This window comes from Pelobates fuscus, chromosome 5 (genome assembly GCF_036172605.1).
Source record: "Pelobates fuscus isolate aPelFus1 chromosome 5, aPelFus1.pri, whole genome shotgun sequence".
NCBI lineage: Eukaryota > Metazoa > Chordata > Amphibia > Anura > Pelobatidae > Pelobates > Pelobates fuscus.
In genome coordinates, this window is record NC_086321.1 from 268,670,616 (window position 1) to 268,697,205 (window position 26,590).

A 26,590-nucleotide genomic window follows, 5' to 3' on the forward strand; every position below is an offset into this window, starting at 1 on the left:
ATGGACACAGTCAAACATACCCATGACACTCCCACACAAAACAGAGTAATCCCTCCTCCTGTGCTTGGGAGATAATTGAGTCAGGAACTGTACAAACTCAATTATCTCCAGGTACAGAAAAACACACAATTTATTAAACATCCCAAAATACACATAAAATAAATGAAAACCCCACAAAAGTTACATCCCCTGATAGCCCCAATCATATCCAAAAATCACTCAGGGGTTCGAGATTTCCATGGACGTCAATTATTTGACCGACCGCGCACATGGTCCTATGCCAAAAACAGTTCTATAAAAGCAGTGCTAGCGGTCGGTCAACTCTAGTAACATAAAACCAAAAGAATTACCGAACTTAGTCTATATTTGAACCATGGAGCTTGTTCCCCTCATCCAGCCAAACGATTCCACCGAACAGTGTTCTCCTAGGATCTCCTGAACTGAACACAGGCGATGATGGAAGTCCAACGGTGTTCGGGAGTTTCAGTGTCCGATTTTAGTTCCATGAACTCGGCCTGCGTTCATGCGTACAAGATGGCTGCCACCTTGTGGTCCTTCATACGAATTGCGGCCACGCAGACAAACAACTAGAACACTGAGGTGAGAACTGTTCCAAGTTGTTAATAGGGGTTAACAAGCTCCCGGGTGGTCCCTGGTTCATGCGGTTGTTCAGTTCCCGAATGGTATAGGGAAATCACATGAACCAAGCCATTTAAACAGTCTTTTACAGGTTTCCCTGCAGGGCTCATAGTCTGTGGACAAGATGCTGGTAAGCAGGCTCCTCCAGGTGCTCATGGCAAACTCATGTGGGAAAGGTAGTTTGTCACAAGTATATCCTATATTTGAGCTGAAGTCCAATCCCATTTCCCAGAAAACAGAAAAGTTCGGCCATGTGTCAATACCATGATAGGAGTATTTTCTGAACCATTTGGTTCACAGATCAAGTGAGAAACAGTAACCAAATTAGGGTATTCAACAATATCTACACTAAATTCTAAAAGTGCTAAACAATTAAGTATATTGTAAAAATCGGGTGCTGTTCACTAAAGCAGGGAACCCACTACCCATTAAGTATTTGGGTTAAAAACACCAAAAGCAAATACTGAAAGATATAATGAACTGTGCTACTTTACAAAGTCCCAATTAATTTTTCCCATGGAACCCTTTGACATAGTGTATCAACATTGTTGAACTCCCCCACTCCACCCCTCCCAAATTTTGACAGATTGTAGTACTTAGGAAGTACTTTTACTTCCTAATAATATTGTTTGTGTTTGTATGTAATGTTTGAATTTGCATGCAGTGATGTGTTTGGATGTAGTGTTGGATTTTTAAATGCTGGTGTACATTTGTCTGTAGTATTGGTGTTTGAGTGTTTGTATATCATTTTACAGTTAGAGTTCAGGGGTGTCTTTGTATGTCATGTTTGTGTTAGCAGGATTGTGTGTTGTGTTGTGTTGGTGTTTGATTGCTGGGATGTCTGTACATGTACTGCCACATACATACATACATACTTATACATTTACTTACACATTGTCAGGATCGGGACAGGGATCCAACACGCAGAGTACAAACAGTAGAAAGGTACGTATACCGGACCTTAGAATGGCCGGACTAACGTACAGAGAATAATAGAGAATGGTCAGAGACAAGCCGAGGTCGAGGGAACGAGAAGACAGGTAAGCGAGAGACAAGCCGGGTCAAAGGGGTAACAGAGATAAGCAGGGTAGTACAACAAGCCGGGTCAGAACCAAAGAGAAAACTAGAATACAAGAGCACTGAGTGACTAGACAAGCTAGAACCACGACAGGGCAATGAGCTGAAGGGAGAAGCAAGCTTAAATACCCTGGCTCCGGAGAGTAGACACGCCTCCGACGAGTGCTGATTAGATATCAGACAATTGAGTGACAGGTCGCTCGGGATTGGCGTCATGACGTCAAGTACCGAGCGTCATGTTAGAAAAGGAAGTGGATCCCTCGCGGCCAGCGTTTAAGTGACTGGATGGACCGCGAGGAATGGAGGAAACGGCTCGTCTGGACGGATAAACGTCTAAGTCTCTACCTCTCTCAGAGGTAGAGACTTCAGGTACCCTGACAGTACCCCCCCTCTCAGATACGCCCACCGGGCGGAAGGAACCGGGACGAGATGGGAAGCGGGAGTGAAACGCCCTGTGGAGGCGAGGGGCATGAACATCCTCTTGAGGTACCCAACTCCTCTCCTCAGGACCATATCCCTTCCAGTTGACCAGATATTGTAGCCTCCCCCGGGAGAATCGGGAATCGATGATGGAGTTGACCTCGTATTCCTCCTGACCCTCCACCTGAACAGAACGAGGTGAGGAAACCGTAGAGGAAAATCTGTTGCAAATTAGCGGTTTCAGCAAAGAAACATGAAAGGAGTTAGGGATGCGTAAGGCAGGTGGAAGAGCTAAGCGATACGCAACCGGGTTGATACGAGTCAGAACCCTGTAAGGACCTATGTAGCGAGGAGCGAATTTCATAGAGGGAACTTTTAAACGAATGTTCCTAGTACTCAGCCATACTCTATCCCCAGGAACAAAAACTGGAGCCGCCCTTCTGTGCTTATCAGCGTGTTTTTTGAACAACATAGAATTATGCAGGAGAATTTGATGAGTCTGATCCCACAACTTCTTCAGATCGGCGACATGATCATCAACCGACGGTACTCCTTGGGAAGAAGAGACCGAAGGAAAAATGGAAGGATGAAAGCCATAATTCATGAAGAAGGGGCTAGAACGAGTAGAATCACAAACGAGATTATTGTGTGCGAACTCCGCCCAAGGAATCAAACCGACCCAATCGTCCTGGTGTTCGGAAACAAAGCAGCGCAGATATTGTTCAATCTTTTGATTGGTACGTTCAGCAGCTCCGTTAGACTGAGGGTGATAGGCAGAAGAAAAGTTCAATTTGATGCCTAATTGAGAGCAGAAGGATCTCCAGAATCGTGAGACAAATTGAGAGCCTCTATCAGAAACAATTTCAGAAGGTATCCCATGTAAGCGAAAAAGTTCTCTCGCGAAAATCTCTGCCAATTCAGGAGAAGTCGGAAGTTTAGGTAACGGCACGAAATGAGCCATCTTAGTAAATCTATCAACCACCGTGAGAATGACAGTCTGTCTCTTGGAAACAGGCAAATCCACAATAAAGTCCATGGCCAAACAGGACCATGGTCTCTCTGGAATGTCCAAGGGGTGTAATAAGCCACACGGAGATGTATGAGGTTGTTTAGTCTTGGTACAGGTCTCACAAGCTCCGATGAACTCCTTAATATCCTTTTGTAGGGAAGGCCACCAGAAATCCTTGGAGATCAGGAAATATGTCTTGCGAATGCCAGGATGACCAGCCACCTTACTTTCGTGGAAACACTGTAAGAGCTCCAGTTGGAGTTCAGGAGGAACAAAGTTTCTTCCCTCAGGAGTCTGTCTAGGTGCCAGATGTTGTGACTTCATGATCTGGGCAAGCAACGGAGAATGAATTTTGAGACTTGTGTTAGCAATAATATTGCATTTAGGTACTATAGGGGACAGAACCGGTTCAGATGAAGCAGAAGGTTCATATTGGCGAGATAGGGCATCGGCTTTAGAATTCTTCGAACCAGGTCTATAAGTGAGAACGTAATTGAAATGGGTGAGGAATAGCGACCAACGAGCTTGCCTGGAAGACAATCGCTTGGCCTCTCCAATATAGGACAAGTTCTTGTGGTCCGTTAAAATAGTAACAGGATGTAATGTCCCTTCCAATAAATGTCTCCATTCTTTTAAAGCCTTGATAACAGCTAGTAGTTCTCTGTCACCAATGTCATATCTGCTCTCAGCACCAGATAATTTTTTAGAAAAAAATCCACATGGATGTAATGGTTTATCCACACCTAACCTTTGAGATAGGATAGCACCTATACCAGTCTCTGAGGCGTCTACCTCAAGTAGGAAAGGCAGAGTAGTATCAGGGTGAACTAAAATTGGAGCGGAAGCAAAAAGCTCCTTGAGAGTTTTGAAAGCAAGGAGAGCTTCAGTAGACCAATTCTTAGTGTCAGCCCCCTGTTTGGTCATATTGGTGATAGGCGCAATAATTGAAGAATATCCCTTAATGAAGCGCCTATAATAATTGGAGAATCTAATAAATCTCTGAACGGCCTTGAGACCCTTAGGTAAAGGCCAATCTAGAATGGACTGGAGTTTATCCGGATCCATCTTAAATCCCTCCCCAGAGATCACATAACCAAGGAAGTTTACTTGGGATTGATCAAAGCTACATTTCTCCAATTTGCAGTACAAGCCATGTTGAAGAAGTTTGTGCAAAACCCTTCTGACTTGTTTGTGGTGAGTCTCAATCTCTCTAGAATGTATGAGTATATCATCCAGGTATACAATAACACAATCATGCTGAAATTCCCTAAGAACCTCATTAATCAGATCCTGGAATACAGCCGGTGCATTACATAACCCAAAAGGCATTACTGTATATTCATAGTGACCATATCGAGTATTGAACGCCGTCATCCACTCGTGTCCCTGCTGGATTCTCACCAAGTTATATGCCCCTCTGAGATCTAACTTGGTGAAAATTTTAGAACCCTTTAAACGATCAAAGAGTTCGGTAATCAAAGGAATGGGATAAGCATTCCTAATGGTTATCTTGTTCAAACCTCGATAATCAATAAAAGGTCTCAGTGTACCATCCTTCTTTTTAACAAAAAAAAATCCAGCCCCGGCAGGGGAGGAGGATCTCCTAATGAATCCCTTATCTAAATTCTCGTGAATATACTCTTCTAGAACTGAGTTCTCTTTAGTAGATAACGGGTATACATGACCCCTGGGAGGCATGGTACCAGGGAGTAGGTTAATCTTGCAATCAAAAGACCTGTGTGGAGGTAAGGTATCGGCTTTCTTTTTATCAAATACCGCCTTTAAATCCAGGTACTGAGGCGGTATTTGTGTCTCTGTAGAGTTGGAAGAATTAGCCGATGTGTTAGCTAGGCAAAGGGGCGAGACCCTCTGCAAACATCTCTCTTGACAACTCTGACCCCATGAGACTATCTCCCCTAACTCCCAATCAATGATAGGGTTATGTCTCTTTAACCAAGAATACCCCAGGACTATGGGAATAGATGGAGAGGAAATAAGCAATAAAGATATGTCTTCTTCATGTAAGATACCAACAGTTAAGTTAACAGGTATGGTCTCACGGAAAATAACAGGCTCAAGTAAAGGTCTACCATCTATGGCCTCAACGGCCAGGGGTGTCTCCCTTAACTGGGATGGGATAGCATGCTTGGTAACAAATACTTGGTCGATAAAGCTCTCAGCAGCTCCAGAATCGATCAATGCCATGGTCTTTAATACTCCCTTCTCCCAAGTCAAAGAAACGGGTAACAGAAGCCTGTGATCTTTATAGTTGTGAATAGAGGACAAAATAGAAACACCCAAGGCCTGTCCTCTAGAGAAACTTAGGTGCGGGCGTTTCCCGAACGATTAGGACAATTTAGGCGTAAGTGACCTCTGACTCCACAGTACATACATAAACCCTCCCTTCTCCTGTACTGTCTCTCCTCCTCTGTGAGATGAGTGTTACCTATCTGCATAGGCTCTGGAAAACGTAAGGTTTCGGTCTCAGAATTTTGAAATGAGGGAGCTAGTTTAAAGGAGGGTCTACGAGTCCTATCTCGAGTGTTCTGCCTCTCTCTTAAGCGTTCATCAATGCGAGAGATAAAAGAAATTAAATCCTACAAATTCTCAGGGAGCTCTCTAGTAGCGACCTCGTCAAGGATTACATCTGATAACCCATTCAAAAATACATCTATATAAGCCTGTTCGTTCCACTTAACTTCTGCCGCCAAGGACCTGAACTCTAGTGCATAATCCACAAGTGTTCGATTCTCCTGTCTAAGGCACAACAGTAATCTAGCTGCATTGACCTTTCTACCAGGGGGGTCAAAAGTTCTTCTAAAAGCAGCTACAAAGGCATTATAATTATAGACTAACGGATTATCATTCTCCCATAAAGGATTGGCCCATCTCAGAGCTTTCTCAATGAGTAACGTAATAATAAATCCAACCTTCGCTCTATCTGTAGGATAGGAGCGGGGTTGTAATTCGAAGTGGATGCTGATCTGGTTCAAAAAACCACGACACTTCTCAGGGGAACCGCCATAACGTACTGGTGGGGTAATACAGGAAGAAGCACCTACAGTAGCTACCTCTAGACCTGAACTTACAGGAGAAATAGAAGGAGTACGCGTCTCCTCTGGTGGGTTACTAGCACGAGACAATATCGCCTGTAGTGCTAGGGCCATCTGATCCATTCTGTGTTCCATGGCGTCAAACCTGGGGTCGGAAGAACCAAGCTGACTGTTTGTACCTGCAGGATCCATTGGCCCTGTCGTAATGTCAGGATCGGGACAGGGATCCAACACGCAGAGTACAAACAGTAGAAAGGTACGTATACCGGACCTTAGAATGGCCGGACTAACGTACAGAGAATAATAGAGAATGGTCAGAGACAAGCCGAGGTCGAGGGAACGAGAAGACAGGTAAGCGAGAGACAAGCCGGGTCAAAGGGGTAACAGAGATAAGCAGGGTAGTACAACAAGCCGGGTCAGAACCAAAGAGAAAACTAGAATACAAGAGCACTGAGTGACTAGACAAGCTAGAACCACGACAGGGCAATGAGATGAAGGGAGAAGCAAGCTTAAATACCCTGGCTCCGGAGAGTAGACACGCCTCCGACGAGTGCTGATTAGATATCAGACAATTGAGTGACAGGTCGCTCGGGATTGGCGTCATGACGTCAAGTACCGAGCGTCATGTTAGAAAAGGAAGTGGATCCCTCGCGGCCAGCGTTTAAGTGACTGGATGGACCGCGAGGAACGGAGGAAACGGCTCGTCTGGACGGATAAACGTCTAAGTCTCTACCTCTCTCAGAGGTAGAGACTTCAGGTACCCTGACACACATATACATACACATTAACAAACAGAAACACACAGACACATACACAGTCATAAACACACTAACACATACACACACAGACACACACACTGGCACAGACACACAGATGCACACACAGATACACACTGGCACATACACACATTGACACACAGATACACACTGGCACATACACACAATGACGAAAAAATTAAAAACACAGATACACATGCTGACATATACACACACCTTGGCACACAGATACACACACACTGGCACAATGATACACACATTGGCACATACACACACACTCAAACATACAGATACAATGACACATACACACACATAAATACAATGACATACAGATATACACTGACACATATATACACACACTGACATACAGATACACACAGTGACACATCTAGACACACATACACACACTGGCACATAGACACACACACACAGATACATTCTGAGAGATACACACTCCTTGGCACACAAATACACACACACTGGGACAATGATATACACATTGGCACACACACACACTGACTGATACACTGACACATACACACACTGACACATACGAACAGAAACACACACTGACATACACACAGACACACACATTGACACACAAATACACATACTGGAAGATACACAATGACATACAGATGCACACAGTGACACAAACACACACACACGTTTATATTTTCAGTCACCCTCCTGTTCACTTACCTTTTTTTCTGCAGGAGAGTGACTTCCTTCAGTGCTGCTGGCTGAGGTTGGTGTACTGCTCAGTCTCTGCTGCTCCCTCTCTCCCTCCAACCAGCTCACTCTGTCTGGGAGGAAGGGCTGTCACTTCCTCCCAGCATCCCATACAACAGGGATCCAGTCGCAGTCTTAGAAACTGCGGCACCTGACTGGACCCCTCTTTAGCGATACCCATCGGGTGGCCTTAAATGCTCGGTCAAATCGCTGTGGAACCCCAATTAGGAGAAGCTACCTTAGATCATAAGGCAAATTTCATGGAAGAAACTGCTCATTAAGAGGGGCTGCAATTATCATGTTCTTTACTACAGAATAATATTTTTGCGGAATTGTCCGAGTGATTTGACTAAGTGGGACTTTTTTTTTTTTTTTTACTTTTAAGGTGGACTGAGACTATTTATTGTTGATTGGTGACCCTTTATGAATCTAGGAGCATCACCTATCACTATATTAATTGTGCCATTGTTTATGATTTTTTTTTATTGTATGATAGAAATATATAGGTTGCCCACACAACAACATAAATAGACATAGGATATAAAACTTAAAATTGAATTATACGTCGCTTTCAAATAAGTCAAATGAGTAAAAAAAAAAAAAAAAAAAGTGATGCTGAAAAGCAGAAAAGAAAAATATATACAAAAATATCTACAAATTACCTCTAATCCTGCCTAGGATAAACACCTCGAGATGTTTAGGCAACAAGTGCCTGACCTGTGCCATGAATTCTACTGGCAGAGGGACAAGCTTTTTTAATATCATTATCACACAAATCTACCTAATTGGTAGCACACACTAGTACTACAAGACACACAAGCATTCATACAAAGACATTCACACTAGCACACATACATAGGTATTATTAAAAGTAGTAGTAGTTATATATCTCAGAAAAATGTGGGAATTGGAAGGTTAAGAAGGACCTGTTTAACAAGTTTACAATCTATGAGAATTTGATGTAGGCAAATATTTATTGTTAAGTGACTTGGCCAAGGACACTAACTGGTAAGGTGGTCTGACCGGGATTCAAACCTGGGTTTCTCTATTTTATCGTAACTCCAAACAGTCGTGCACTAGCAGGAAGCATACACAATTGCAAACATATTGACACACATTTCTTTAGATTGTAAGTTCGCGGACAGGGTCCTTTACCTTTTATATTGGTCTGTTTATATTGTATTGTCTTTATCCCAATTGTACAGCGCTGTACTTTATAAATTCCAGTTATAAATAAATAAATAATGAGTAGCACATACATAGCCACACACTATTGCAAGGAGGCACACTAGTAACCATACAAAAATATATACACACATACAAACAGTCATGCAAACGCATGCTTATATAGATACACATAGACAAATCCTAACACACATGCAAACACCAAAAGTACACACATACAGAGACAAGCTTACACATACACACTAACACATCAAGAAAGACATACGCAAGCACAGAGTGAAACACATAAATTAACATACAGTACTCACATACTTACAGGAACATCAAGACTTGACAGCACATACAAGTTTTAGCTGTACTCACTTTACAGAGCACCATTATCATCTATTATGGTTCTTCCATTTATTGGACTTAATCATAGAAATATAGAATTCAATGACAGGTGTATTTTTAGCTAGGACTTGTTTTATCAATTCTTTTAAATGTTAATTCTGCAGCTAAATGCCTTTACAGCCTTTTATTTTATTGTTTGTACAGGTGTGTTCTCATTTCCCTTATTCTATTCACTGCTTTGTGTCTACGTGCCGGGTTACAAATGCACCATTCATTGTACCAAGTTCCAATTGTCTGTATATCATAATACTGAAGAACACAGTACCTATTACAGTCATCATATAACTTATAATCTACTGGACTAATACTTGGATTTTTTTTTTTTTTAGGTTTATAGTGATGCTTGTAGACATTGTGTTATGTCCACATGGAGATGTAAGTATAATAAGAGTCCAATTATATGTAATGATATACCAATGGGGTTTTTCAATTAACTAAGAATTCAAGGTAAATTCAAAGGGGATTTTAAATTTAAGGTCAAAATAGTTGAAGTGGACGAATTCTCAAAGTCAGCTATGCTTTCTGTTCAGCTACTCTGGCCTTAAATGTAAAACTCACTTTGAATTCTCACTTTGGCAAATATCCCTGAAAATGTCACTGTGAATTGTTCTGTAACAAAATGTATCACCACCATAATATCTCCAGTCATAGCAAACCCTCACCAATCCTTGTTGCAATACTTACAAATTGACTTAACTCCTAAATGGCAGAGAATTGAGCAGTGGGACTGCAGGGACATGATCTATACACCCAAACTGCTTCATCAAGCTAAAGTTGTTCTGATGCTTAGAGTGTCCCTTTAAGTAAGGGATATCTCCCCCTGCCCTCAAAACAGCATAAGACAAAATATCTGGAATCACTTCACAGCTGTTCATTGATTTTGCTTAAAAACACCATCTGCTTATTCTTGCAAAAAAAAATCCCAAATTATTATTCAAATCAAAACATTGATTTTGACATGGTTTACCATGTATTTTTGCTGCCAAGCTGTGATTAGTCACCCTTAAACAATGCTTATCATAGCCCGTGTTGACCAGATGCCACCCAGTGGCCATAGTTGAAAATACATTTTCTCTTTTTAAAGGAATACTCCATTAAAAAAAGTTTAAAAAAAAACAAAACCAATTTAGTAGATCTACTCCCTAAGATAACACATATGTATTTTTACCGAAAGTTTGCTTATGGGTTTTACTGGAAAAAAAAAACAGCTTGCAAAAGCTGCAGACCTGCAGACAAAAGCTGCAGATCTGCAGCCTTTGCAAACCATTCTCTCTTTATCTAGCACAGATGTTTAGGCTGTGCAATGGAATTCACCAATCAGAAGCTTATCATTGAGTCCACACAGTTATGGGTAAGTAATTTAGTATTCTTCTTGTATAATTTGTCCATATATTTAGAAATGTTCATGTGAATAAAAAACAAAAAAAAGAGTGCGGGGGGGGGGGGGGCAGAAGAGAAGGCTCCTATTTATTCATCGGTTTGGGTAAATTGTGTAGCTTGCAAAAAGTGCTTTTTGATACTCAATTATCTTATGAACCTTTTAATATCAAAAGTGCTCTTGAATTTGTTCAGATGTATTGTGGGAGCATTTTTCAAGCCTTTATTCGGATCTAACATATGGTGTGAGCAGAGTAGAATTCCAAATAGGTTGAAAATACCTACCAGCTTTTTCTCTTGTTTCTTTATTATCTTTGATCTTCTTCTCCTTCCTCCTCTATCTCCTCTATACTGTGATTTCATCTTTTCTGTATTTTTGGGGTTACTGTATGAAACCAGGTTGTAATTTGTCTTAAATTTCTCCCTAAAAAAGCCTTCTTCTCTGGGGATATGACGGACATTTGCTTTGACGATGAGATTTGTATTGTGTGTGGTCTGGTTGTTGCCTTCCCTATTGGGAGCAATTACTTCAGATGTTGTGGTTGGATTATCTGATTCTGGTTGTTGATCATGGGAGTTCCATTATGTAGCGGCACCCCGGTGTAGTAGGGGTTTACGCCGCTGAGAAGGTGTCCTTTCCCCCAAGCACGAAGTTAGCTAAAGCATACCAGGTTCCCCATAATTACGACATCCAAGTAATAGCCATCCCCTCCAAGCACGAGACGAGACTCTGTGTTGAGGGTCAAAGTAGGAATAATGTTTTATTCTGCAACTCGGGCTTTTATGCCGTACAACAACTCCTCCCCGTATCCGGAGGAGATAATAAATTTACAGTGGGAGTCACTCCCACTGTACCGAGCAGAATATTATACAAAAATTACAGGTTTAATAATACATACAATATATAACAAAAATACAATGTGCTACGTGTATTAGGGAACGGAGATCTAGGGGAACAATATACGTGAAAATCCCCTAGATCGGTTGGGCCGTTCGCTAGATACACGTTCGCACCATTTACTCAGGAACCATATAACATAAACAAAAACTCTCTCTTGGATCCGGTGTCTCTATCTCGGTACTTTGGATCTGTCGACCAGTATGGGCGTACGTTGCCGGTAAGGTTGGAATTCATCGTGTGGAAAGTTCGTGATGGTTCGGTCATTAGTCCATGCGGTCAAAATGGCCGCGACCCATTGTTCTTTCAACGTGGCGGCGTGTATCGTACGGATCCCCAAGTACCCGAAATCCCCAATAATCCAAATACAACGACAATTCTCCGAGGTGGTATCTGTCACTCCCAAAAGGGGTCTGTCACACGGCTCCCTCCTAGTGGTACACTCCGGCAGACCTGGCTTGATCCTTTCGGATGAACTTAGGGATGACCGGAATTTACTTATCCGGAGAATTGTCCAGTTGTCGAGACAGCCCATCGGCGTTGCCATTTAGCTTACCGGGTCGATAGCTGATGGTGAAATTGTACGTTTGCAGGGCCAAGCTCCATCTTAACAATCGGCCATTGTCTCCTGCGACCCGGTTAAGCCATACCAATGGGTTGTGATCGGTTACCAAGGAAAATTCTTGTCCATACAGATAGGGAGTTAGTTTTTTCAATGCCCATACCAGGGCCAGGCACTCTTTCTCTACGGCCGCATAACTCACTTCCCTCGGTAACAACTTTCGGCTGAGGTATGCGACCGGATGCTCCTTTCCATCTTCCCCGATCTGGCTCAGCACAGCCCCCAGTCCATACATGGAAGCGTCTGTATGTACAAGGAAACGTTTGTTAGGCACTGGGGCAGCCAAGACAGGAGCATTAACAAGAGCATGTTTGAGGGATTGGAATGTGGCTTCGCAAGCGGGAGACCACAGGACCTGTCTGGGTAAATTCTTTTTGGTCAAGTCAGTCAAGGGCTTGGCTACCGTACTATAATCAGGGACAAAGCGCCTATAATACCCGGCGGTCCCTAAGAAGGCCAATACCTGGGTCTTGGTATTCGGTGTGGGCAAGTTCGCTACTGCTTCAACCTTGGCAGGCTCCGGTCTCTGGTTTCCACACCCTACCCGGTGTCCCAGGTATTGGACCTCGGCCATTCCTAAATGGCATTTCTCGGGTTTTAGTGTCAGGCCCGCGGCCCGAATCTTATCTAGTACTACCCCTACGTGGACTAAATGTTCTTCCCAAGACTCACTGTAGATCGCAATGTCATCCAGGTATGCACACGCAAACTCCTGGAAGCCATCGAGGAGCCGATCCACCATTCGCTGGAACGTAGCCGGGGCATTTTTCATCCCGAATGGCATGACCTTAAATTGGTATAAGCCAAACGGGGTGACAAAGGCCGACTTGGGGATGGCATCCTCGGCCAGGGGAATCTGCCAATAACCCTTGCAGAGGTCTATGGTAGAGAGATTGTTACCCCTGGCTATGCGATCTAATAATTCGTCTACCCGGGGCATGGGGTAAGCGTCAGTAGTAGTCTTTTCATTTAGTCGCCTGTAGTCGACGCAGAACCGAGTGGTTCCGTCTTTCTTGGGGACTAGGACTACGGGAGAGGCCCAGGGACTGTCTGATGGCTCAATGACCCCCAGCTGGGTCATTTCCCGTATTTCCTTCAGCATCCCGTCCCGGACGGCTTCCGGAATACGGTAAGGGGGTTGTCGGAGGGGGGCCTGCCCTGGGGTTTCTACTTTGTGCATGGCCAGGGTGGTGTATCCGGGCTCCTGGGAGAAGGTACTCTGTTTTTCCCATAGGAGCTGTCTAGCTTGCTCTAGCTCCGTAGGGTTCAGTCGTTCTCCCAGCTTCACTAGGCTAACTGGGTCGGGGTGAGTCTCCCTTTCTAGCAGGTCAGGTAGGGGTAAACTTTCGGGGTCATCAGTAGCTGGGGCACAAACAGCGTTAACATCTTCCTGTCGCTCTTGGTATTCCTTCAACATGTTCACATGAAAGGATCGTTGGATCCTTTCATCTGCACAGCTGGCAATAAGGTAGGTGGTATCACAGAGTTGGGCTAGAACCTTGTAAGGACCCTGCCACGCAGCTTGCAGTTTGTTGTCCTTTACCGGTTTTAGCACCAATACCTTCTGCCCTATGTGGAATAGTCGTTGCCGGGCACCCCTATCGTACCATCGTTTCTGTCGCCCCTGGGCCGCCTGGAGATTCTCCCTTACCAATAGAGAGAGTTGCTCCATGCGGTCCCGGAGTTCCAGGACATATGGCACAATAGGTGTCCCTGCCTGCTCGGTTTCCCCTTCCCAGTGGTCCCGAATGAGATCGAGGGGTCCTCGCACCCTCCTCCCATACAATAACTCAAAGGGGGAAAAACCCGTAGATTCTTGGGGGACCTCCCTATACGCAAATAACAGGTGGGGTAAGAATCTCTCCCAGTCTCGGCAACCGTCCGTAAAGGTCCTCAACATTTGTTTGAGAGTCCCATTAAAGCGCTCACAGAGACCGTTAGTTTGGGGATGGTACGGGGAACTGAGCAGGGGTTTAATGTGGCACACTTTCCATAACTGCTGTGTGAGTACGGCAGTGAACTGGGTTCCTTGGTCGGATAGGATTTCTTTAGGGAACCCCACCCGAGTGAATATCTTAACCAAGGCATCGGCTACCGTCTCAGCTTCAATATTCGGCAGGGGTACTGCCTCGGGGTACCGGGTCCCATAGTCCACCACGGTAAGAATGTACTTCTTACCGGACGGGCTAGGTCGCGCTAGGGGGCCTACAATGTCGACGGCGACCCTATAGAAAGGTTCCCCAATGATCGGCATCGACATTAATTTAGCCTTTGGGCGATCTCCCCTCTTACCCACCCGTTGGCAAGTGTCACAGGTTCTGCAATATTGTCGCACGTCCCGGTTAAACCCTGGCCAGAAGAAATTCTGGGTAATCCTATGGCCCGTGCGACGTACTCCTAAATGGCCAGCTAAGGGTATATCGTGAGCGATCCTCATGATTTCTTGCCTGTATTTTTTCGGTAGCACTAGTTGCTTCTGCGGGACGGGGTTTTTACCTGCTGCGGACTCCTGGGGGATCCTATACAGTCTATCCCCCACCCACTCGTAGCTTTCCCCATCTGTCCCCGGTTCCCCTTTGTCTGCCTTATCCCTATACTTCCGTAGAGTGACGTCTTCCCGCGTCTCCCTCCCAAAAGTCTCAGGAGTATCCCAGTCTAAGGGGGTCTGTCCTAAGGTCACAGTCGGAGGGTTAGATCTTACCTGGGTCTCCGCGACTGGCGGGCCGATTCCAATAGCACGAGCCTGAGCCCGGGTGGTGACAGGGCAGGCTCCAGCAGGGCCTTGAGGGGCAAAAGCGGACAATAGCGGGGCTAAATCATTTCCCAAGAGTACTTCCGCTGGTAGTCCTTTCATCAGGCCCACATTCACTTGGCCAGCTCCCACCCCCCAGTCCAAATGCACTCGGGCCGTGGGGAGACGATGCACCGCACCCCCGGCCACTCTGACGGCCACCGTTTGGCCGGTGTGTTCTTTTTCTGGGACCAGGTCGTGTTGGATCAAGGTTAGGGTGGCCCCAGTGTCTCGTAATCCACTGACAACTTGTCCATTCACTCGGACTGTTTGTCGGTGATGTTGACGGTTGTCTACGGCAGCCGCATATAGGGGGTTGGCCTCGTGCAAAATTTCCCATTGCTCTTCCCCCAGGGGCTGGGCTTCAATGCAATGGGCCCCTGAGGTAAAGGGCCGGGCGTTCCCTTCAGCGGGCTTCCTCCAAGAAGCTTGTCGAGCTGGATCTAGTGGGCATTTGTCTCTCAGGTGGCCCACCTGTTGGCACCTATGGCACCGCCGGCGGTCCGGGGCACTGGACTGGGCGAAGCGGGAGGGGGTGTTGTAGCTAGGTGGATTAGCGGAGGTGGTTGGAGTAGGGCCGACGGCGCGGCTTTCTACTCGGGGAGCTGTCTTTTGGACCGAGGGGTCGGGTTTGCGGGCGTCCGCATACTCGTCAGCCAGACGGGCTGCTTCGGGTAGGGTAAGTGGTCGCCTATCCCGAATCCACTCCCTGAGCTCCTTGTCCACCTTTTCAAAAAAATGCTCCAACAAAAACAATTGTAATACCTCCTCCGCGGTGGTAGCTTGGCATGCATCCATCCAGTGGCCAGCCGTGCGTTGTAGTCGGCAGGCCCATTCGGTGTAGGAGTCACCGGTTTGCTTTCGGGATTCCCGGAAGCGTCTCCGATATGCTTCGGGGGTTACTGCATATCGGGACAGTAGAGCTTCCTTGACCAATCGATAATTTCCCACCTCATGGTCCGGGATCGCCCGGAAAGCATCACTGGCTCGTCCGGATAATTTGCCAGACAGAATTTTAACCCACTCCTCGGAGGGTACTTTATGTAGGGCACATTGACGCTCAAAATCCGCCAGGTATTGGTCAATCTCCCCCTCTGTTTCCACGAAATTTTTAAAAGCGGCAAAGTGGACTTTCCTCTTTTCCTCGGGAGTTTGAAAAGTCCCAGCAGTTGGACTGGCGCTGGTTGAAGTCTGGCGCCGGTTGGCATCGACCGCCGATATTACTTGGGTCACGATCCTAGGTGAGGGGTTTGGTCCGTAGTGAGCCAACCTTACCCTCACCTCGTGGTCGAATCGTTCATCTTCCGGGGTTCGGACCAAGGCGATCTCCGGTTCTGGGTTTGGTTCGACACCCAGTTCGCCATTCTGTTCAGCTAAGTCCAATGCGACCAACTCTGCCAAAATGTCTCTTTTCTTTTTGTTGCTAGCCGAACGACCACGGCTCTCCAACAAGTCTTTTAGGGTAGATCGTTTCAACCTTCCGTAGTAGGCCTCCATCCTGATTGCTCTCGGTAGCTGTCCTTCTGGGGTGAAAGAACGATCCCACCGCTGCCACCAATTGTAGCGGCACCCCGGTGTAGTAGGGGTTTACGCCGCTGAGAAGGTGTCCTTTCCCCCAAGCACGAAGTTAGCTAAAGCATACCAGGTTCCCCATAATTACGACATCCAAGTAATAGCCATCCCCTCCAAGCACGAGACGAGACTCTGTGTTGAGGGTCAAAGTAGGAATAATGTTTTATTCTGCAACTCGGGCTTTTATGCCGTACAACAACTCCTCCCCGTATCCGGAGGAGATAATACATTTACAGTGGGAGTCACTCCCACTGTACCGAGCAGAATATTATACAAAAATTACAGGTTTAATAATACATACAATATATAACAAAAATACAATGTGCTACGTGTATTAGGGAACGGAGATCTAGGGGAACAATATACGTGAAAATCCCCTAGATCGGTTGGGCCGTTCGCTAGATACACGTTCGCACCATTTACTCAGGAACCATATAACATAAACAAAAACTCTCTCTTGGATCCGGTGTCTCTATCTCGGTACTTTGGATCTGTCGACCAGTATGGGCGTACGTTGCCGGTAAGGTTGGAATTCATCGTGTGGAAAGTTCGTGATGGTTCGGTCATTAGTCCATGCGGTCAAAATGGCCGCGACCCATTGTTCTTTCCACGTGGCGGCGTGTATCGTACGCAGGGCCGGCCTTAGGCATTTTGACGCCCTGTGCGAAAAATCTTCACAGCGCCCCCCCCCCCCGTCATCCATGTATGCTGTAATGTTTGTGTTGTCTGTGTATGTGATAGTAGGTGTGATGACTGTGTGTGATATGTATGCTATGTGTGATATTTGTAATGGGTGTATTAACAGTGTGTGATATGCGTGTATTGGTTGTATGTGACACACACACACACAGAGTCAGACGGCCATACACACACACAGGAAGACATCCACACACACACACAGGCAGACAGTCATACACACACACACAGACACACACAGGCAGACAGTCAGTCATACACACAGACACAGACAGTCATACACACAGACACACACAGAGGCAGACAGTAATACACACAGACAAACACGCAGACAGTCATACACACAGACACACACAGGCAGACAGCCATACACACAGACACACAGAGGCAGACAGCCATACACACAGACACACAGAGGCAGACAGCCATACACACAGAGGCAGACAGCCATACACACAGAGGCAGACAGCCATACACACAGAGGCAGACAGCCATACACACAGAGGCAGACAGCCATACACACAGAGGCAGACAGCCATACACACAGAGGCAGACAGCCATACACACAGAGGCAGTCATACACACAATCACACACACAGAGGCAGACAGTCATACACACAGAGGCAGACAGTCATACACACAGAGGCAGACAGTCATACACACAGACACACACACAGAGGCAGACAGTAATACACACAGACACACAGTGGCAGACAGTCATATACACACACACACACACAGGCAGACAGTCATATACACACACACAGACACACACAGGCAGACAGTCATATACACACACACAGACACACACAGGCAGACAGTCAGTCATACACACAGACAGTAATACACACAGAGGCAGACAGTAATACACACAGACACACACAGAGGCAGACAGTCATACACACAGAGGCAGACAGTCATACACACAGACACACACAGAGGCAGACAGTCATACACACACACACACAGACACACACAGAGGCAGACAGTCATACACACACACACACACAGGCAGACAGTCATACACAGACACACACACACAGGCAGACAGTCATACACAGACACACACACACAGGCAGACAGTCATACACACACACACACACAGACACACACAGAGGCAGACAGTCATACACACACACACACACAGACACACACAGAGGCAGACAGTCATACACACACACACACACAGACACACACACACACACACACAGGCAGACAGTCATACACACACAGACAGTAATAAACACAGGCAGAGAGTCACACTCACCTGACAATCCCACAGTTACCTGTGGAGTTCATTGTGGAGGCAGTGCAGCTCCTGGTGACTGTTTGGTGGGGAAGCAGGGACTCCTTCCTGCTTCCCCTGCAGCCGTTTTCCGGCGCTTTTAGCTCCGCCCCCGCCGCACGGTAAGCTCCGCCCCCGCTGCAAATTTTTTTTTTTTTTTTAAAAAAAAAAATTTTTTTTTTTTTTTTTTTAAATCCACGGCGCCCCCTGCTCCATGGCGCCCTGTGCGGCCGCACAGCTCGCACACCCCTAAGGCCGGCCCTGATCGTACGGATCCCCAAGTACCCGAAATCCCCAATAATCCAAATACAACGACAATTCTCCGAGGTGGTATCTGTCACTCCCAAAAGGGGTCTGTCACACATAATTTATCCATTATGCTTCCCCTCCCTTTTTTTTATTCACATGTACATGGCTAAGTGTATGGAGGAATGAAACAAGGAGAATATTAAAGGACTTATCCATAACCATATGGACTATCCAATAAAAAACACCAGAGTGTATTCAGATTCAATTATATGGGGAGCACAGACTCATTTTTTTTTATATTTACGCTTGCTAATATATAGGTTGGAGTTTGTTTGTTTTTGCCTATTGGAGCCTAGTGGTCTATTGTGTACTATCTTCTGTTCAACCAAAGGGGTAATAGTACCTTTAAATCTATCTACTGTATTTGTGAACTTATTGTTAAGTAGCTTGGAGGGGGTTTACTCTCTCCTTCTGCACTTCACTTGCCTGTTTAATTTGCAATTCAGTTTGCTATTCACTAGTACTTAGCGTTTGGTAAATAAATCCCACAACGTCTTATTTGTCTCAAGAAAATTGCTAACTAGACACTCTTTAATACAGAAAAATTACAGATTAATGTAGTACTTTTGGTGCAAAGAGACTGTCCATACAATCGCTCATTTGTAAGCATTGTGAAAAGGAAATGTTTACATTTGACCCTAAAGACACTGCTAGTGGCTGTCACCTACTAAAAGTGCATCCTAATACAGTCGTGCAGTCCTTGCAGGACCAGCATTTGATGTCTTCACGCTGTGCATGAAGATGCCAAATGCTCTCCGTAGAAATGCATTTTGAATAATGTATCTCTATGAGAACTTGTTGATTGACTAAAGTGTAACAAGAAGTAGCCCTTCATCGTTTTTAATGGAGACGTATTGGACTAGCTGAGATCAGTAATCATGATAAGCCAGGTGAAGAGTGGCAACAATGACGAGACCAGGAGTGGGAAGAGAGGTGAGTACTACTTCTTTGTTTAACTTCTACAGGAGGGCCCATGAATCTAAAAAATGCAGAAGAACACTAATGTTAGAAATATAGACCTTCCAGCTATCTGGCAGAACAGTCTCAATTTCAGGGTCCTGTACTATGTTCTTTTTTTCCTGCTTTTGTGGACACCAAGGAACTGCCCCCAAAGTGCATAGTGTGAGTGCATCACTAGATACACTTCCTCTAGACTCAGAGCACTGGGACCCAGCAGTTAGCACTGCTTTACTGGCAGGCAGCCTGGCCTTTATTCACGGCAGGTTGTCCTGCTAACTCTTCAGACTGACCTACCAATTCTTTGCTCTCTATTGGCAGTGCCAATGACCAAATCTGTGATATGTTTCACTATGAAACAAGGCACACACAGAAATTATCCTCTCTGCTGCTGAATAATTTTAGGCTGGTTTATAGCAATTTTGTGATAATTTGAAGTCTGACAGTAGCAAGGGGAAGGAACGTTCGATATTCAGCAGCAGAGAAAACTGAGCATGGACTGCTAGAACACAGGTAAGTTTTAGGTGTTTTGTTAAGTTGGGAGGTGTTTGGAGAGTTCCTTTAAGCATTTCACCTGATAACTATCAGTCTGTAAATATGTTAGTGAATCTGTATCATAAATGATTTAATATAATCTGAAAACATTAGAAAAAGTTAAATGCAAGTGAAATATGCTAGCTGAGATGGTGGCGTCCGGGTCTATGAGAGCTTCCTTACTAAGCCACTCAGGTTGTGAATCCCTTAGCTACACTATATCTCTACACGACCAGGGGAAGAAGGGGCACCCCACCACTGATCAGCACAGATGAAAGGCAGTGGCAGTACAAGACTAACAAGAACACGTAGGAGTAAAAGACTAATGAAAACAAATAGGAGTAGGCCAAGGACAGAGGTAGCAGCATGGTGTTCCCACCACACATCTACCTCCTCCCTCCCTTTCTCCATCTCTTCTCATCTTCCCTCTCCTTTTTCACTTCAGAATGTAGATCATGTCTACATAAAGAAGTAGTACCATTGAGAGAGAGGAAAAGCAATTAAGACATAGTAGAAATTTGACTGATCCTGGATGACAAAAGCGGATTAGATATTGGTCAAGGAACATAGGGATTAAGCTGACTCACAGAGACATGGTCCTCAACTATGCATAAGGTCTGGGGGCAATTATATTGAATTAATATAAAAATGTGAGAAAAAAAATGTGGGTTTTTTTTTTTTTTTTTTTTTTTTTTTTACTCTTAATTTCACTGTTCTTTTACTATGTAATGACATTTAAAATTTTCTTCCAATAAAGATTGTCAAAGTGAAATATTATGCTTATTTTTTGTAGAAACAATATGGGCTGCTAGAATACTTTTCTTTAAAAATATGACTAATTGTTGTATATCTTTTTTTTTTTTTTTTTTGCAGATGATAGGTCTATACGAAAAGGTCATTTTTAACTGGCCATCACTACTGTGCTTCATCTTCCTCTTAGGGAGGTTTGTTCACATGTTTATTAAATCCATTGGAATATTGATGGGATCAGATATTAGCAGAGTAAGTAGTAGCCGTACATAATAAGCATACTGTGTTCCTCCAAGTGTCTCTGAACTGGAATTATGAACATATGTGGGCCCCCACTGTGTCGTACTAGATTAAAGGAGCTCTATAGTGCCAGGAAAACAAACTCGTTTTCCTGGCACTATAGGGTTATTAGGTCCCACCCAACCTCACTCGTGGCCCCCCTCCCGTTTCTCTGAAACTGCTATGTTTCTCTGAAACTGCTATGTTTTCAGTTAAAAACAGGGGGACCAGCTAATTGTCATGCACTGGGGTGGAGCCTATGCTTATCGCAGGGTCGAGATCATCTGTGAAGTTTTATAGTGTGTGAAGATCTTTAGCCCAGCAGGGCGAGCAGAGACAATGAAGGTTGATCTGTCCTACAATCTCCCCTTTACTGATTTCTACTGATTAAATGTCTCCCGCTATCTGCATATCACCATCTCTTAATGCTCTTGATCTTCGTTATGGGGAGTTGTCATGATTTTGTTTTAAATTCCTAGGTCATCAGGGTTGATAGCAGTGTCTGGAGGTCGGAATAACATAAATCCATTTTACAATCTCCCCCTGCTATCTGCTGTATAAATCCTTCCACTTTTGGCACATTCCTTGCTCTCAACTCTCTTTAATCACAGATGTTGTTTCTCTTATCTCCTTTGATATAAAATGACAAGGTTAAGCTTTTCAGAAAGTTTGTGTCTAATTTGTTTGTTTACACTGTATCACTTTAGTATCCTTTTCAGTGTTCTTTTCATATGTGGCTCTTAGCAAGTGATATGAGACAAATGTGAGTTTAAGAGAACTGTATTGGGAGTTATCACTTAGAAACCTCTGTCAAGGTACATTCTAAGTAGTGATACACTTGAAAGATCCAGCACCTACTACATATGACAAGTAGGAGCGTATTCTCTAAACTATGCTGTTTTTCCATTTATTTATTTTTTTTCTTACTATTTTGGTTTGATGTAGAGGGTTATGACCTATTTTTAAAGAGATATTAATTAAATATATATATATATATATATATATATATATATATATATATATATATTTCCTGCCAAACTGACTAAAGCACAAATCACCACACACACTACAGCCCCAACACCTCTCTCCTCCCCCAACCCTACCCCCCCCCCCCCCTCCCCATACTCACTACAGCCCCAATTCCCCCAGGCACACCCTACAGCTTTTACGCCTCACAAGCACACACTATAGCCGTTATACTCCATAGATACATTCAACCAACAACCCATATTCCCCTTAAAACCACACACTACAGCCACTATCTACATCCAGCCCTTATTTACATGCACATACACACATACTACACCTGGGGCAGGCAACCTTCGGCACACCAGATGTTGCAGACTACATCTTCCACATTGCTTTGCCAGTATATTGGGAAATGTAGTTAAAAACATCTGAAGTACTGAAGGTGGCCTATCCCTGTACTACACCATTAACAGCCACATCCATACACACAGAGCCCTACAAGCAGCTCATTCCAAAATACGCAACCCGATAAGCACTAGAAAAAATCAACACCACAAGTAGGCTATTTAAACACACAACACTACAAGCAGCCACTCCATAGAGGTAAGACCTCAAGCAGCATCCCCACAAATGTACAAAACCACAAGCAGCCTCCCCACACACATGAAACACCATAAGCAGCATCCACACACACAGCCTTTCCCAACCCTTTCGCAAATACCATCCAACCATCAAATACCCCAAAATCACATATCCCAAAGTAGTCCCATTTAACCATCCAGTCACATACACCAAACTTTTTGCAACATGTATACATGAAGGGATGGGGGGTTCTTTGAGGAAACTGACATTGGGGTAGGATGGATAATCTGACCCTGTTGATGATATAAAGGTATAGGATTCAGAGGATTCACGAAAGAGTACAAAAAAGTACAAAGTTCCCAACTTGTGGAAACTGGAGTGTGTCCAGAGAACTCAATAGGGGATAACCCTTGAATGTATACAGAGACACTTGAAATAAAGGTGATCCTTGGCCAAATAAGCTTTAGGAGCACCAAGAGAAGAGTTCTATTGGTGTTGTACTATGTATATACAAAACCATTAAAAAACCATTTTATTTAGGGCATCAAATGACCCCAGAGAAAAAATAAAACTTAATACACCATCACAACTATGAACACACAGGGGAGACTGAACTGCATATATAAATCGGCAGATAAAGAATGGTGTTATAGAGGTAGAGAGTAATATAATATACTGGATGTCTCTACAGTCTATATTGACACCATAGAAAGGAGCCTTAAAAAGTAGGTGACTAGTAAGGCTGTCCTAAGTGAAAAAATTAATTAATTAAACTCAGGGTATGAGTGTCAACAAACTCTCACAGTAGATAGCTTGAAATGATATCCGTCACTGAATACTAATCTGTGAAATAGATAAAAAAGGACCCAAGGAAACAGTAGATAGAAAGTATCCTTAGCTAGGGTCTATTCAATTGGTAACAGCTTCAAATGAGTCATATATTGTAAACAAAGTATCCATACGGCTAAAGTAGCTAAAGCTATCTAAAAATACTGCGATAAAGATTCTACACTCGGACAAGTCTGCTCAGATAAAGATGCCTAACAACTAGGTCTAACATAGGCTAGATTCCTAGTGGTGTCCCTCTCCCCCACCCAGTGATCACATCAAATCGTGCTGTGGTTAAAAAAAAAAAAAAAAAAGCATAGGACCTAACGCACGTTTCGGCGCTGCTAAAGCGCCTTTGTCAAAGGTAAATGAGGTACTGAACCAAACCGTAATTTATATCCAGCCGGATGAGTATATTAGCCAATCCGAGCGCCAGTACGTCTGTCTCGTTCGCGCCAAAAAATTTAAGCGGCGTGTATGGTTGTCAGTCTTCATTTGGTCCGCCCCTGGGCGTAAACAGGGGGTAGACCTTACTCAGTGTTGAGAACCGGGAGGTACATTACCCCTTGTAGTTAGACCGGGCTCCACCTCTTTGGGGAGTTTCTTTCGACGGACTCGCTATCACTTGATGTACAGATCAATTACACATACTGTATGGTTGATCACAATATCTATATGGCTCATATATCCGTTTAATGAGTGAACCAATAGATGAAATAGATATCCAGTATATGGGGAATAATGTTTATCAAGTAAAGGATTCAGATGCCATGCTTACAAATAAATGTAAATATACTGGCATTCAGTAGTAACCTTGAATAACATTATTTCTACCCCAGTGATAATCTTTAGTAGGCACTCCACTGCCCTATTACAAAAATTAAAAAACACTGTTTAGTACACCCAATAACAAACATGCACGAGTTTAAAGGGACACTGTCTGTAGGCACCCAGAACACTTCAGCTAATTGAAGTTGTCTGGGTGCTGTGAACCTTTTGCACCTAGTGCTGCAATGTTAAACATTGCAGTTCCAGAGAACTGCAATGTTTACATTGCAGCACTAAGTCTGCCCCAAGTGTCTGTCTGCCAGACAGTCACTAGGGGCGCTTCCAGAATCCTAACGGACTTTTGGTCCATTATCTGGCGCTGGATGTCCTCCAGCATCAGATTTTCCCCATAGAAAAACATTAAATAATGCTTTCCTATGGGGAGGTCTAATGTGTGCGCGCAGTCATTGCCGCGCATGTGCATTAGGTCTCCCCCGCCGGCTAAGCATGGGCGGAGCCTGACCCGGCGCCGAGAGACATCAGCGCTGGATTGAGATAAGTGGCTGAAGGGGTTTTAACCCCTTCATCCACTTTGGGAGGGGTCAGACCTATTAACCCTATAGTGCCTATAAATGCAAACGCAAGTACATAGAGCTTACAAGAATGAGAGAAAGTAAAATTAGTAAATTCTCAAATAAGAAAAGAAAATTGGAAAATACAGAATTAGAACATCACTAAACTGGAGAACAGGCCCCCACTAAAAGCCAGTAAATCTGTTAAGAGAGAAATAGCAACTAGATGAACTCTAGTTATACACCAGGAGTGGTGTAAGAGACTACAAGCAATAGGAGAATATAATAAAATTAATAAATACTTGTTTATTTATTCATTTTATAATATTATTTTATTGCCTATATTCTTTTACACGACTCCTGGTATATTATTAGAGTTCATCTAATTGCTATTTCTCTCACAAGTACATAGAGAGCTGCTATTAAAACTAAACTTAATTGGAATATTTTAAGTGCCAACAAATTCCACAGAGTTGTACAAAGGGTGGATGATGGGCAACAAGAAAAGTACAATTTTACTTTACCGGAAAAAGAGGTTGGGAGTGTCCTGCTCCAATGAGCTTACAGTCTAACATAATCAGCTGAATAGTCTTGGGGTTAGGCCCTTGGTCCATGCATCACATATACTGATCAGAAAATATTGTACAATTAAAAAATGTAGCTTAGAGTGATAAAGAATAAAGTTATCTTCATATTGTGCTGGTTAAATTCCACTGTACAGTGGTATTTATAATGCAATGTTCATAAACCCCACATTGTTATTGTATAACTTGCCAAAAATCCAGCACAGCATTATCTAAATGTAATCATCATTTTGCAACGTCGGCATCCTGTGAAGCAATAAACCAACGGGAGGGGTAAAATGTGGTAGATGTCATGATTTGTGCCACTGGCTCTTCTCAAAAAGGACAGATTTGCATGGAAAGGGGGCGGGGTCAGTCTGTAGAATTACAGGACCACCTGGTGTGAATGCACACCACGCTGAATGCCATCAAGTGCAGACCTGGCAGGGAGCACTGTTTCAGTGTCCCCAAAGAAGGACACCAATGAACAAAGTCGGGACGTCAGGCAGGACCCAACCATTGGGACTGTCCAACTAAATTCTGGACAGTTGGGAGGGCAGATTTTGTTTTATACTTTTTTTTTAATCCTTTTTTTTTTGTTGTGCTTGAAGGTTACATATACGCTTGCACTGCCCCAACAGCGGTAGCAAGAGAATCCGCATACATTGTTTAACAATACAGGGCAGTAAATAAATCAGCACATTTTGTTTTTGTAGCAGTAAGATTTAATAAGACATACGCTTAATAACTATTACACTTGATAAGGCATTCTAAGCAGATATTTAGCATGGTCAGACGTGAGAACAGATAAGTATTTTTGAGAGTGTATGGCATTGGCATAGCCGGTCTTATATTGCTCTAGCAGTACTTGTGGGTACAGGGTTAAATATAACACATGAAACCTAATTGCTAGGCGGAGAACTATCCACATAAAAACTTAGGGTAGACGTTTTC

At 44.0% G+C, this 26,590-nt stretch overlaps 1 protein-coding gene across 2 annotated transcripts in view; it reads left to right on the forward strand.

The window, feature by feature from the left end:
- The window catches only part of LOC134611412 (stimulated by retinoic acid gene 6 protein-like), a 150,014-nt gene that overhangs the window by 78,416 nt on the left and 45,008 nt on the right, over window positions 1-26,590 (forward strand). For both annotated transcript variants that reach the window (XM_063455278.1, XM_063455279.1), the window contains exons 6-7: window positions 9,614-9,659; window positions 21,199-21,327. In XM_063455278.1, the coding sequence (XP_063311348.1) occupies window positions 9,614-9,659; window positions 21,199-21,327 (175 nt within the window). The remainder of the gene's footprint in view (window positions 1-9,613; window positions 9,660-21,198; window positions 21,328-26,590) is intronic.